The 14,706-nt window shown below is 48.9% G+C and overlaps 1 protein-coding gene across 8 annotated transcripts in view; it reads right to left on the bottom strand.

Annotated features, from left to right (window-relative positions):
- Positions 1-6,353: 6,353 nt before the first annotated feature.
- FAM117A (family with sequence similarity 117 member A) overlaps positions 6,354-14,706 on the bottom strand; it is a 48,447-nt gene continuing 40,094 nt past the window's right edge. For 6 of the 8 annotated variants that reach the window (XM_050934719.1, XM_050934721.1, XM_050934715.1 and 3 more), the window contains 6 exons: positions 14,322-14,489; positions 13,600-13,704; positions 13,084-13,218; positions 9,729-9,954; positions 9,172-9,325; positions 6,354-8,096 (listed from right to left, as the gene is read on the bottom strand). In XM_050934719.1, coding sequence (XP_050790676.1) covers positions 7,754-8,096; positions 9,172-9,325; positions 9,729-9,954; positions 13,084-13,218; positions 13,600-13,704; positions 14,322-14,489 — 1,131 coding nt within the window. In that variant the 3' untranslated portion in view covers positions 6,354-7,753. The remainder of the gene's footprint in view (positions 8,097-9,171; positions 9,326-9,728; positions 9,955-13,083; positions 13,219-13,599; positions 13,705-14,321; positions 14,490-14,706) is intronic. The other 2 variants (XM_050934716.1, XM_050934718.1) reach the window with 2 other exon arrangements.

Here is a 14,706-nt window from a genome sequence, read left to right as displayed (position 1 = left end):
CAGCCGCACTCCCGAGCCCCGCCGGCTCCGGGTGGGGGCTGCCCGCGGCGCTGCCGGGCCCGGCGAGGCAGGAAGAGCGGGAGTGGAAGGGGCAGTGGCCCCACATGCCGGGCCGAGAGGGCCCTGCTGCCGCACATGGGGCTAATCCGCTACCGGCGCCGCCGCCTGTTCCCCGCAGCCGAGCCCCAACACAGCAGCTTTTTGATCAGGCAGCGCGTACGCTCCCCAAAGCCCGGGGGTCCTTCCATAGCGCGGGTGCCCCGCAGTGACGTAATCCAATGTGGACAGCACGGATTGGCCCCGTGGCCCGAAGGCGGAAGCAGGAGCGCGGTTTCTGCCGCGGTCTTAGTGTCAGTCGAATACCAGGGCTGCCGGGGCATTGGTGACCCCGCCCCAGGCGCATGCGCCGCAGCAGCTGCTATTGGAGAGGCTGCGGGGAAGCCTCAGCGCTGGGAGCCTGTAAGGGGCGGGGGAGAGAGGCAGGAAGAGGCGGGGGAGGGGCGGTAGAAGGGGGGAGAACAGGCGGGGGGGACCGGTAGAAAGACGAGAGTAGAGGCGGGGGGGTTGAATAGGGCGAGGGAAGAAAAGGCAGGCGGGGGGGTTGGTAGAAGGGGGGAGGGGAAGAGGCAGGCGGGGGTGGTGGTTGAAGAGGGGGAGGGTGGCCGGTAGAAGGGGGGGAAGGGAGGAAGAGGCAGGCGGGGGGGTCGGTAGAAGGGGGGAGGGGAAGAGGCAGGCAGGGGTGGTGGTAGAAGAGGGGGAGGGTGGCCGGTAGAAGTGGGGGAAGGGATGAAGAGGCGGGGGGGGTCAGTAGAAGGGGGGGAGGGAGGAAGAGGCAGGCGGGGGGGTCGGTAGAAGGGGGGAGGGGAAGAGGCAGGCAGGGGTGGTGGTTGAAGAGGGGGAGGGTGGCCGGTAGAAGTGGGGGAAGGGATGAAGAGGCGGGGGGGGGTCAGTAGAAGGGGGGGAGGGAGGAAGAGGCAGGCGGGGGGGGTTGGTAGAAGGGGGGGAGGGGAAGAGGCAGGCGGGGGTGGTGGTAGAAGAGGGGGAAGGGATGAAGAGGCAGGCGGGGGGGGGTCAGTAGAAGAGAGGGAGGGACGAAGAGGCAGGCGGGGGGGTCGGTAGAAGGGGGGAGGGGAAGAGGCAGGCAGGGGTGGTGGTAGAAGAGGGGGAGGGTGGCCGGTAGAAGGGGGGGAAGGGATGAAGAGGCGGGGGGAGTCAGTAGAAGGGGGGGAGGGAGGAAGAGGCAGGCGGGGGGGGGTTGGTAGAAGGGGGGAGGGGAAGAGGCAGGCGGGGGTGGTGGTAGAAGAGGGGGAAGGGATGAAGAGGCAGGCGGGGGGGGGGTCAGTAGAAGAGAGGGAGGGACGAAGAGGCAGGCGGGGGGGTCGGTAGAAGGGGGCAGGGGAAGAGGCAGGCGGGGGGGTCGGTAGAAGAGGGGGAGGGTGGCCGGTAGAAGGGGGGGAAGGGATGAAGAGGCGGGGGGAGTCAGTAGAAGGGGGGGAGGGAGGAAGAGGCAGGCGGGGGGGGTCGGTAGAAGGGGGGAGGGGAAGAGGCAGGCGGGGGAGCGTGTAGAAGCCCCTGTATTGGCACAATCCAGTTTTATTGCATTGGCCAGTCACCTCTGTACTACGTGTCCGGGGGTGGGGGGTTAGTGGTATAACCACGTGCCCTGACCCCCACCCCGCGGGTGAAGGGATCACCTCTCTTTCCAGGAGCACCAGCTCACACAGCCACCGTGTGCACTTTGGACCATGACTCCAGCTGCCCCAGTGAGGGATTGAAGCACTAGCCCCCGGTTTACAGCTGGGGAGCGGAGGGGCTAGTACAAGAGCCTGCAGCCCATGTCCCCAGCAACGTGGCCTCTGCCCCCTGCAGTCGTGTCCCCACAGAATATCAAGTCACGTTCAAGCACCCGCAGGGACTAAGCCCACCTCCTCTAAAGCTGCAGGCTGAGGCCTAGGGGCAGCAGCTCCCGGGAACTTTTTCAGCCTGAAGGGGAAGCTCACGGATGTAGACAACAAAGAGTTTTCACAGCAGCTGCTCTGAGGCTATAGAGTGAACTGCCTGAGGAAGGAGGGACTTTCCCAACCCTCCCCATCTTCCATGCCAACGGCCAGGTGCACTTCTAGACGCTGCCATCTCTGCTACAGCCAGAGCACAGAGACCATTTACAAAGCCCCCAAACAAAGTCCTTGACTGCACACAGTCCTCCCCTGGTGACAAAAACCAGTGCAGAATAAACTAACCTGCCTAACTCCCACAGTAAGTCTCACTGAGATAGGACCTGAACCCAGGTCACTTGCACTTCAGTCCACTACCTAGTTCTTGTCTTGCTAGGGTCAGAACCCACCTTCTCCTGTTCCAAAAGCAGAGGCTGCTGGCACTAAAGGCAAATCATCATTAGCTATATAAGGAGTAAGCAGTCTAGTCCAGTACATCTAGAATTGGTACATATTACCCTATTCATGTATAGTATCAAGTCAAGTCTTGTCCAGAAAGCAAACAGGCAAATCCTAACACTAGGCTTTAAACCCCTACACAACTGAAGACAGATATGAAGTGGAAGGGATTTCCTGCTTACATGATGTCCATTTTGGGGCCACAAAACAGGCATAAGGCAGCCCTAGGACACTGCTGTCATAAGGGAGAGCCTGGGCAGGCATAGGGCCTCTTCTACACCCCCTGAAAGAGGCACTGCTGTTGTAGGAGGCCTGGTCACAGGAGAGGGTTCTCATGACAGCGGACGCAGTGCAGAGGGGATATTGCAGGCAGGGTGCAAGTGGGATCAGCTCTGACAGTTCCCTTGACCTTCAGCGAGGTGTACATCCTCCCCCGGCAGCTCCAGGCTAGGGAAAGCACAGCCACCTTCCTCACCCTCACATAGGGCTCAGCACATGCTGGCAGATGAATCATCCTTTCTCCCCCCCAGGTAATCTACAAATACTACAATTACACTACACTGCAGGTTCTCATTCCTGTTTTTAAAAAGGAGTGTCTGCTGTTTTTCAATTAACACACACCAGCCCAAGGAATGCTGTCTTCCCTCCCTGCCACCCCTCCCCTTTTTAAAAGAAAAACCAACTCCAACAGGCACTTTTCCACAGCTCTGCCTTCTGTGTGGGGATTGGTGTAGGGATCACATCCTGTACTTAGCAGCATGAGATGTTCCATTTGCTTTTCTTCAAACTAAATCCAGAGGTTTGGGAAATACCAGTGTAGAATGTGCACTGGCAGAAAGCAGGGTGGGGGTGGGGTTGTTCTGCAGAGATTCACCTTGAAGATAGACTTTTAGAAATCATTTCAGTGTTGAGATGGATTGTGCAAGCTAGCAAAATGCTAAACTACTTGGTTTACTGCAATTACCCTTTAGAAACTCTGATGTCGTTGTTACTGTCTAGCAAGAATGGTTACCTCCTGCTGGGCTGACCCCCCACATCTGCAAAACTCTTTATTTTTAAACACAGAGCCTGCCATTGAGAACAGGTTTGACTTCCCCACTAAGTCCACCGTAGTGGGAGTGCGGAAGTACCATTGGCTGTAGCTGACACGTACAGGGTTTGTACGTGATTGTCAGTGTGGTCATGTTGTTTAAAGAGGCACAAGACTTCCCCAAATTTAGAAGCATCAGAAGTGGCTCCATGAAGTGGAATCCTAATAAAAAACGCTGATATTTAAACATTCCTGTCTGCAATCCAAACAGTGCAGCACTGTGCTACCATACAAGAACCAGCGAGTCCAACTGACCTGGATACTGGGATGATTTAAGATGGTTGGGGCAAGAAGAACAGGGGGATGTATATTTATTAGAACTTAACTTTAACAGTGATACAGAAACTGCTTTGTGATTCTAGAACCTAACTCCATCCCGCAAATTTAAGACAGGGCTTTTAGCTACCAGACCCACCTCCCTAATATTAAAGATCATCATGGAGGAGCACTGAGGGATCAACTATACTGGTGAAGTTCTGGAGAAGAAAAATATATGGAGGCAGTGAATGCTTTTTAAATGCTGGTAGTGCCTGCCTACAATATACAAGCCCCTCCCTAAATGATCTCTGCTAAATTTACTCATATGGTAACTGCCCATTATCTGGACGATCTTGTCCACTCAGTTCCAGAAGTCCAGCTTCTGGGACTACGTAAGAGCCCTTTATTCACAATCTAATTAATGTAGTGTCTCCATATTGTCCATAGACTGGCAACAAAAACAGAAGTTCTTCAGGAACTCCTCCAGGTTAGACAAGAGATGAAATATTGCTGACGGAAGTGAGGGGTTGTATTTTTCCTCTGGTTATCCAAACTTGCCATTACTTATCCAGGCAGAATGCGCTGGCACTGGTCTACATACACAGCTCGCTGTCATTCAGGCTCTTAACCCAATTCAGTTAGGTTATCTTCTGCTTTCTGTGTGCACAAATCCAAACATTTCACCATCAACAGGACCACCCAGAGCCCTCAGAAAGCTTTGAGCATTTTTGTTCAGAACTTGCACACCATGTATCCAGTCCTAACTATGGGTACAGGAGGAGGGATGATCAGTCTAGGTGGCTGTGGAGTTTATGGCTGAGCAGCATAGTGCAGGAACCAGGCCAGCTCTAGCTAGAACTAAATACAAGGCTCCTTGGTTTTCAGTGCTGGCTTCCCCTGTCTGTAGTCATTTATTCCTCACTGCTTCTGTCTCTTTTCAGTAGGGATTCTTTATTCAAATAATCCCAGCCTTGACTGGAATGCAGACTGATGAAAGGAGTACTCCAGCAGGGCACTACTCTCAAGATTTAATTGCACACCGGAGGAGAGTGGTGAAGTATGTCATTCAGTCTGCAGGCAGGGGGTGCAGAGAAATGAATGCACTAGCAATTTATGAGACGCCTAGTGTTTCATCAGGCAGCCAGTTTTCCATCTTGCTTCCCTGAATCATACAGCAAGCTTGTAATCCATGCGTAGCACATACTAGGAGCCATGACATGTCTCTCAAACCACAGCACTGAGTAATGGAGGTTGCCATGCTCTGAACAGGCCCCACTGACTATTACCCACTCCATTTGGAGTGGGTAAAGGATGGATTTACAGATTAACAGCAAAGAAAGCTATTCCTGGGGCAGCACCTGTACAGTTGTGTTTCCTGGTGTCTACTTGCTATTTCTCTTCACACAGTTTGGGCTGGTTGACCACCTTTCCCCCAGAGTCTGCAGTATGGCAGGTGTGGGTCAGAGATTGTGGTGTTGGCAAAGCTGCAGATAGAGTGACTTGCAATGTCAGGAAGAGGTTATTCGAATTCATGTTTATAAGCAATCAAAAATAAGTGTTTAAGGCTACTTGGCATGTTAGTTTAAAGACTCTTCCCCATCTCTCCCTGCCAAAACCACTCCAACTCATGACTGAGGTTTCATCAGAAGGTGGCAACAGCTGAAGAGTTGGGAGCAGTTTGGAACTCCTGGTAGCAGAGCGTTCCCCCACTGCAATATCAAATTCTGATTCAAGAAGAGCTGGACAGAGGGACTCAAGATTTCAAAAACAAAAAAAAACCACAGTACCTTGTTCACTGCACTTTCCTCTAATAAATCTGACTTATGTTCTCCAAGCTGAGGTCTGCAGCTTTCCCCAGCTCTAGGTAAATGGTTACCTGGCCTAGTGAGGTTCATCTCACATTTTCAATAAGCCTTTGCTACCAACAGCTGCAGAGCTCTCCCAGGGCAGCACTGAAATGCCATGACCAACTGGAGGGAGTTAAAGTGAAGTACATTGTTTTGCAGCTCGTGCAGTAGGATGAAGCAGAGTTTATGTATGTAGGCGTTTTCCTCCAAGCCGGCTGCATTTCCTCTCCATAGCCTAATTTAGAAGCTGTATTCATGCTGCTAAGATGAGCACACATCTTCAGTACATTACAGACAAGCAATTTTAACACTAGCTGCTATTTCGCATTACTGGCAAGAGTTTAGAAAGTCAGTCTTAAGCCTAAAAACAGTACTAGAACCACCTGAGGTGTAGCACACTAGCAAGTCTCTTGCCTAGCATATGCTCTGCAGTGGAGCTACAGCACGTCTAGTGGATAGTGGTAAACAGTACTGAACCACTCCCTTTGCTGTGCACCAGCAATGGGCTGGCAAGCCCACGTTCTAAGATGAAGGTAATGTACCAACAGATAGAGGCCACTGCAGCAGAAAATGCAGTCGATCTGGCCTGTCGTTTCAGCATCCGTCGATTAAACTATGCAGAAATTCCAGTTTAGACTAAATACACTCAAACCCCAAAGAAAGAGAAAAGGAGCTGTGGATACCTGGAATAATAATTACTTTTTTTTTTTTTTTTTTACTGGCAACACCAATATCTGAAAAAAAATCTGAACACAAGACAAAAACTCCAAGGCTAACATTCCTCCTTTAAGCTTTGCAATACATACATAAAATACAAACTTCAAACAGCTGCAAAAATAGTGTCTTTGGAAGAAAATAGAGTTTCTACATCAGATACAAGAAAATAGGCTTCTTCAATACAACCCAGAGCCTTAGCAACAGAACACAAATCAAATACTTTCATTTTCAAGAGGCATTACAATCAGAATTCCCCATGTTATAGTTTCACCTTATAAGGCTTTGTGCTGGGATAAGCATCACTGGGTCTAACAGGATCTCAGACTCCAGCCCAGGTATGATGATCTTATGTCTGTGCATAAAGTTTTTCTGCAGTGAGACAAAATGGTTCTGGATCCCCAACTCCACTCCTGCACATGCAAACAATACCAGAGCCAGTCAGGCTGTCCACAGCATCTGGTTGGAAAGCAGCATGTAACATCTCTACTAGCAGCAACCTTCATAAATTCCATGGAAACCTTTTGTATGCTGCTCGGACTTTGATTTCCATTTCCTTCCCCTGAAAAAAGGCTGTTGTGGGGGTCTGAGAGGCCCTCCGCTACCTACCAAGCCATGCAGACAGCTCCACAGCAGCACATCTCTCCTTATTAATCCTTCGTCACGTAAGAAGCGTCCCAGAGTACAGGTCTTACGCAAACAGAGGTCCCTGAAGGTGCACTGGCAGGTATCTGATCTGCATTCTCGATCCTTGTACAGCTAGGCATTCCAAGAGGCTCCTGAAAGCTCTAAGTGGCTATTTCAAAGGGCTCGGATATCCAGTAGTGGAACTGTCTACAGTTCACTTCCAAACCCCTCACGTCTCTCTCTCCTGTATTTTGGGTGCTCTAAGTGACTCAAGCTGCCTTTGATAGAGTGCAGATGCATTGTCAAATTCTGCCCAATACATTCAGATAGCTGAAATCAGCTAAGCCAGGTTCTACCAGCTTCTCCAAGATACTGGCCTCCCCCCGCCCCCCGGGTGCAGGAAATCCATGTGACAACTGTGGGGATGAGAAGTGCTAGGAAACTCCCTGTCCCCTGAATACCTGTAGCAAGGAATTTCATTTACAGAGCCAGAGCGCTTGAATTTCCATGCTGCTCACCAGCAGCAGAGTCCCAGCTGCTCTTTGACAGCAAAACAATCATACAGGAAAAAATACATTTCAACACAGGAGAGGAAAGTGCTTTAAGTACTGGGGGGCTCGAAGAAAGGAACCACTCCAGCAGCAAGAGTCCTTTGGCACATTGTACTTAACAGTTTTCACCATCGTTCTGGAGGAAACTTGCTGTGGTCTTCAATCCCAGGGCTGCCCATCTAATCCTCAAGTCCCAACTTCAAGGCACCACAGGCTGTTTAAGATGCACTGAAGAACCACAGATGCTTTGCTGTGCCGGGTCTCCCAAAGGCCTCAGACCACAAGAGAGCTATGGAAGAGGACACTCTCTTCTGTCTGGGTGCGCTTCCAGTGTTCAAAGTTCAGTGGAGGTGATTTGGAGACCTCACTAAAGCCATCTGCTGCGGACTCTTTCCGCGACCCAAGGAATGGGCCTGGGGCAGTGGACTGGCAGGAGGTGAACGTGCCTGGTGGCACGGGGCTTGGGGTAGTAGGGAAGCTTCTGAACAGGAATCCCATGTTTGGAAAGAGAGGCTTTACCAGACTGACCGGACAAAAGGCAGAGCCTGTTGGGTTGAAGTGGACTTTGTTCTTATCAGGACAGGAGGGCAGAAAATTCTGATCAGGGCTGGGGGATCTGAAGGAGGGAGAGAAAGAAAAGGAAATAGGTTAGGAATGGAGCCCTCAGAGCGCATACAGCTGTTCAAGCAATTGCAGCTTTAATGGTATATGCTTATTGTGGGGAGGGCATAGCCTGCCTACTGTCTTAACCCTTCACAAGCTGGCCACTTCCCAGGCAGGCAGCAGTCGGAAGCACTCGGCCAGCAATGAGTGAGGGCTATGAGCAGCTGGGCAGACCAAGGCTCTAGGAACAGGTCTACACTATAAATGTACATCCACACACCTGATCAACGCAGTTATGCTGACCTAGCCCCTGGTGTACACAGAGCTACGTCAGAGGTGTCTCCCGCTGACATTAATCCACCTCCACGAGAGGAGGTAGCTATGATGACCGGAGACGCGCTCGGGGCAGTAGCATCTTCACTGAAGCACTACTGTGGTGCACCATTGTAAGCGTAGACCTGCCTGAGATGGAATGAGACCCAAGTCACCCTTGACAATGGTAGGAACCCCCCTTGGCCTCTTCTTGCTTGCCCTCCCTACAGTTCTCAGCTCAGCCACTGGGCTGGAGACCAGTAGAAGGGAAACAGGCTGACCGGGAGCAAACATCCAGGCAACTGTGGGTGGTTATGGGAGCAAACAATCAGGCTGAGCAGGAAGGACGGCCAATAGCACAGGTGAGGTCAACAGCTCCATCCTGCTGGGGGTTGAGGAAAGCAGAGTTGGTTTATTTGAGGGCCAACTCTTGTGGCCAAGCGGGCGTGTTGGTTGGGTAAGCACAGTGCTTGTGTGTGTGGTGGGAAGGCAGATGCCACTAGGCATCTTCACAGAAGAGTCCTCCAGTGTGCCAGAAGCACTCTGGCTCGTTGCTTCTGCACCCAACAAGAGGGCAGCACATCTAATGTCTGTGTACATCCCAAGAGAAGCTGCTCCCCAATTCCAGTCTGTTTTTAGAGGTTTATTTCCTTGGAGCTGGGGCAAGGAGAGGAGAGTGACAGTTACGTAGTACAATGTAGGCAAGGGAACTGCATAAGCGTTGGCACTATCTCATTTAAACTCTCCCTCAAGACCTCGTCCCTTCTCATACTTACAAAGCCTCTTCAAAGGCCCGGACTTTTTCACATCCTTCGGGAGGCTCCCGTTTAAACATGTAGCTGTGGTTAGGTCGAGGAGATGAGGCAAAGGCCAGGACTGGAGAGGGGCTACCATCCTCTAGCAGGGAAGGAAGACTTTTTTGAGAAGATTCTAAAAGAATTCAACAGAGCCCTTTTAAATCAACACAGGATAAGCTCCCTGAGATCACAGTAGTGTCCTAAAAAGTCCTGGCGCCAGAACTGCATTCAGTTACCAACATGTATCCTCAGTCAGCCTGGTGCTGAGAATTCCCAAGTGACTGAAGGAAAAAAACCCTACACAGAAGAGTCCTTGCAACTCCAATTTATTCCAGCACCTATTCAAAGACACCCCTCCGCTCTCCCCATCTCCTATTTTAACGTCTGGGCTCCCACAATCCCAATTCAAAACACACTGGAGGTGGAGAGAGCTGGGTTGCTACACTAAAGGTTAATGCGTTCACATCACCCTTCACATTCCCATATCTCCCTGTGCTGGGAGAAGCCCGTTGCTGAGCCTAGCTACTGCCATTTACCTTTCTCCTTAGGGTCAGGCAGTGGCTCCTCCAGGGCAGAAGAAAGCTCCTCTGTAGCTGCTCTTGCAGGGGTGTGCGGAGAAGATCGGAGAGGCACAGAAGGGGATGGGGAAAGAGAAAGGCTGCTGCAGCTGCTACTGCTGGGTTCCAGAGTCAGCAGCAAAAGATCCTCAGAGCCTCTCTGGGGAGGGGCTGGTGCCCTGTGGCCATCTGGAACATCCAGAATCTAGAGGGAGGAAAGCTTATTGAACAGAAGCCCCCAACCTCAGCCCCCTTTCACACAGGCAGGCAGAACTTACAAGTAGCATTTAGAGCTCAGCGGACTGAAGCAATCCTACTGCTCTCGACCATGCGCTTTGGGATTTATACAGGCAGGGCCAGATCATATACCCACCCAGAACACACAGAGGTGCTGAATTAGAGAGTCATTTCTCTACTAGCCTTCAGACGAATTCCCTCTCCCTGCCAGTTTAATGCCACACACCTTAGGCAACAATTCAATATTTATGCTGCAGCAATGTCCAGATACTTCAGTCAGGCTGAGAGGCCGGCTGGACACAGACAGAGCCTGGCCCAATACAAAGACACAACCCTTGCTCTGAAGAGTTTATGTAATCTTAGACAAGCAACATACAAATGGGGAGGGACAGGCAACTATGCAGAACTGGTATAGGCACAATACTTTAGATTAAAAGCTCTCCTACATATGCACAGGGAGGCCCTGATTCTCACTGAGACCTTGGAACACTACCATAATTTAATATGCTTTTTAAAATGAGGGTGCATGTAGTTAACTGGCTGATTTCTTAAGTGTCACAGCAGCAGTGGGTTTGAAGAGGGATGTGGAGCAGAGAGGCAGCCTTATGGCTCAGCTCTGGGATGGAGTTCCATACCCAAAGGGCCCAAGTAAGAAGGCGGAGAGCTGACAAATGAGCAGATAATCATAACATCCCTTGGCAAAGCAATTGTAAGAGTTTCAGAACTTCCTTGGTTGCTTCCTATAGTTTTAATGACAAACACAAACCCAAGAAGAAGTGGTCAGGACAGTGGTTTGGGACTCAACAGACCTTGGTTCAGTTCCCTGCTCTGCCACGGACTCCGTGTGACCATGTGAAAGTCAGAATTGAATTTTAAGGTATTTAGGCACCTAACTCCTACTGAAACCAGTGGGAGTTAAGTGCCTAAATCTTTAAAAATCTACAATTACAAAGTGAGATTTCCTATCCTTTCCTGGGGATCATGAGTGAGAGCAGCAGAATAAAAACAATAGACTTGTTTAAAAAAGGCAGACAAACTGAGGAAACTGGTAGGTAGAGTCCCATGGAAAGAAAATGAAGGGAGAAAGGAGTTCAGTAGAGTTAGCATTTTCACAAGGAGAGAGTATTAGAGGCACAACTGCAAACTATCCTGATGCAAAGGAAAGACAGAGAGACTAGCAAGAGGCCAATATGGCTCTGTCAGAAGCTGTTTACCTGAAAATCAAGCAGGAATCCTACATAAAGTGGAAACATGGAGAAATTGCTGAGGAGTACAAAAGAATAGCAGAAGTATGTATGAGCAAAGTTAGAAAAAGCTAAGCAAAAATGAGTTACACCTACCAAAGGACATGAAAGGCAACAAAGAGAGGTTCTTTAAATACATTAGGAGCAAGAGAAAGATGAAGGGAAGTGCAAATTCTCTACTTAGCAGGGAAAGAGCTATTAACTGATGGTATCAAGGAGGCCGAGATGTTTAAGGCCAGTTTTGCTTCAGTCTTCACTAAAAAGGTGGTCAGGTACTCAGCACAATTAACAACAAGAGAGAAAGAACAAGTCAAGATAGAGAATGAACGAACACTTTAAAGAATGTTTAGATAAGTTAGATGTAGTCACATCAACAAATCCTGACGAAATTCATCCTAGGGTACATAAGGAACTGGCTGAAGCAATCTCAGAACAATTAGCAATTATCTTTGAGAACTCATGGAAGAAACAGGTGAGGTCCCAGATGACAGGAGAAGGGCAAATACAGAACCTATCTTTAAAAAGGGGAACAAAGAGGACTCAGAGAATTAGAGCCGTGTGCTTAACTTCAATACCTGAAAAGACACTGAAACAAATAATTAAACAATCAGTTTGTGAGCACCTAGAGGATAAGCAGCTTATAAAGAATAGCCAGCACGGCTTTGTCAAGCACAAACCATGCCAAACCAACCTAATTCCCTTCTCTGACAGGGTTATTGGCCCAGTGGATAGGGAAGAAGCTGTAGACATGATGGGACTGTATCAACTAAAATTAAGATACAAGTGACTCTCTCATAAGCGAACTAGGGAAATGTGCTCTAGATGAGCTTAAAGATGGTGCACAACTGATTGAAAGACTGTACTCAAAAAGAGTAGTTATCAATGGTTTGCTGTCAAACTGGAAGGGCTTATCTAGTGAGGTCCCACAGGGGTCAGTCATGCATCTGGTACTAAATATTTTCATTAATGACTTGGATAATAAAGTGAAGAGTATGCTTACAATATCTGCAGGTGACAAACTTAGAAGAGTTGCAAACACTTTGGAGGACAGGCTTAGAATTCAAAATCACCTTGACAAATTGGAGAACTGGTCTGAATTTAACAAGATGAAATTCAACAAAGAAATGCAAAATAACTCACTTAGGAAGGAAAATCAAATGCACAACTACAAAATAGGGACTTAGGGGCTAGGTGGTAGTCATGCTGAAAAACCTGTGGGGGCATGTGTGGTTACAGTGAATCAAACTGAATACGAGTCAATGTGACAGTTGTGAAAAAGGCTAATATTCTGGGGTGTATTAACAGGAGTGCTATATATAAGAGGTAATTGTCCTGCTCAGCACTGGTGAGGCCTCAGCTGGAGTACTGTGTCCAATTCCGGGCACCATCCTTTAGGAAAGATGGACAAATTGGAGCGAGTCCAGAGGAGAACAACAAAAATGATAAAAGGTTTAGAAAACCTGATCTATTAGGAAAAGTTAAAAACCTGGGCTTGTTTAGTATTGAGAAAAGATGATGGGGGACCTGATAAATCTTCAAAAATGTTAATGGCTGTTATAAAGACTGATCTCTATGTCCACTGAATACAGAACAAGCAGTAAATTGGCTTAATCTCCAGCAAGGGAGACTTAGGTTAGACATAAGGAAAAACTTTCTAACTATATGGGTAATTAAGCTCTGGAATAGGCTTGCAAGGAGGCTGTGGAATCTCCATTGCTGGAGGCTTAGACAAACCCCTGTCAGGGATGGTCTAGGTTTACTCGGTGCTGCCTTAGTGCAGGGGACTGCACTTTATGACTTCGAGGTCCCTTCCAGCCTGATACTTATGATTCTGCCCTGAAGGGACAACTCACCCTGAGAAGCTCCTCATCTCCTTGTTCCTTCACAAACACCTCCTCCAGCTCCTGGTTTAGTCCTTCCAGGCTCCTATGTAAGCAGGGGCTGAGCCTCAAAACAGGAGAAGCAGGAGGGAGTCCAGGAGGGGAGTCCTGTGACAACACAGAGTCAGACTGAGGTGTAGAGTCCATTGCAGCCACACAAACTCATACAGATCTCCCAGCACAGCTGTGTCTATCCCACAGCTCTGAATTTTCAGCCAGGATGTTCTAGGAAGCCAGTTGGTTGGGGAAAACCTTGACAGGAGAGTGTGCATATTAAACCCATTGACTGCAGTCCAAAGCCTTAAGGGGTAGGTGGGGAAGGTTGTTTTTTTTTAAAAAACCACCACACTGGATATTAGAATTTAAAAAAAACTGAGAACCACTTGGAAACTGAATTTGTAATCCGGCAGCAGAACTGGACTGTGCTCCCCAGGCTAAGTAGGGTACACTGCAAAACAGATTGGGAAGGAGGGGAAACATGAAACGTACCCTGACTGATCCAAGGACAGCGTGATCCCCCTGAAGTGGGGAGCTCCGGTCCTTCTCTCTGCCACTTAGCTTAGTTCGCTGGAGCTGCTGCTTCAGTTTAGCAATCTAGCAAACAAATTCAGCGTATATTAAACTGGACAAGAAAACAGGGCTCAACTAAAATTCACCATCCCCTCCCCAATGTTCCCCCCACAGGAAGTTGCAAGACTGAGGGACACATTCAGTCAAGCTAGAACAAACCTCGGACATCTCTCAGAGGGTGGGGAGGACGTTATTCCAAAGGTTTAATGGTGAACTCCCCCATTTTAGAAAGGTGTAGACAGCTTTCCCTTTCCAGGGGCTCAGGAATATTAATCTTCCATTTACAGCATCAGCTCTGAACCAGGACTCAATAGAGCTCACCGCAAGGGTTGGTGTTATGGGCATGGCCTCTCTGACTATAGCTCAGTGCATCACTTGCAAACCTCCTTACATGGAAGCTGGCTAGAGGAGAGACTTGCAGTTTATCAAACAAAGGGTGGGTGAGGTGGGAAGAGCATGTTGATCTGCCATGTAATATTTGCTTAGGCCATTCCGCCCTCAAACTAAGGGCTAATGAGTGCACATGGGAGTTTAATCTCTCAGCTTCAGTTATACCCTCTTCCCCCACTTTATGGACAAGGTATTGTCCGTAATGAGTAAGATTTGTATTGGTTGTAAGTTGTAGAAGACGGTCTGTTTACCTCTCTGCGGTGATCCGTGCTACCCCAAGATGCAGAACGCTTATGAGTACTGGCACTGGCCTTCCCGACTTCCACTTCGTGCCAGGATGTTGGAGTCTGAAGGGGAGAGAGATTATTTAGGACTGCACCCACCAAATTTACTGTCTTCAAGGCAGGGGATAAGGCCTCCTAGGAAAAAAAGTGAACAAGTACTGTGCATCCACATTTATATTCCAGTCTTTTCTTCAACTCTGGATTAACCGTTTTGGGTCTCAGTACTATGCATAGTAAAACAGATCAGAAAATAGTTGAATGTTAATACTCTAAAATCAAGCAATGTTTGTTTGAACTTGCAGTTCTTTGAATCTACCTCTTCCTGTACTGGGATAAGCAAGGAGAGAACCAC

The sequence above is a fragment of the Gopherus flavomarginatus genome, chromosome 25 (assembly GCF_025201925.1).
Source record: "Gopherus flavomarginatus isolate rGopFla2 chromosome 25, rGopFla2.mat.asm, whole genome shotgun sequence".
Taxonomy (NCBI): Eukaryota; Metazoa; Chordata; order Testudines; family Testudinidae; genus Gopherus; species Gopherus flavomarginatus.
Note: the sequence above shows the minus strand (reverse complement) of the source record. Positions and strands in the feature narration are given on the sequence as shown.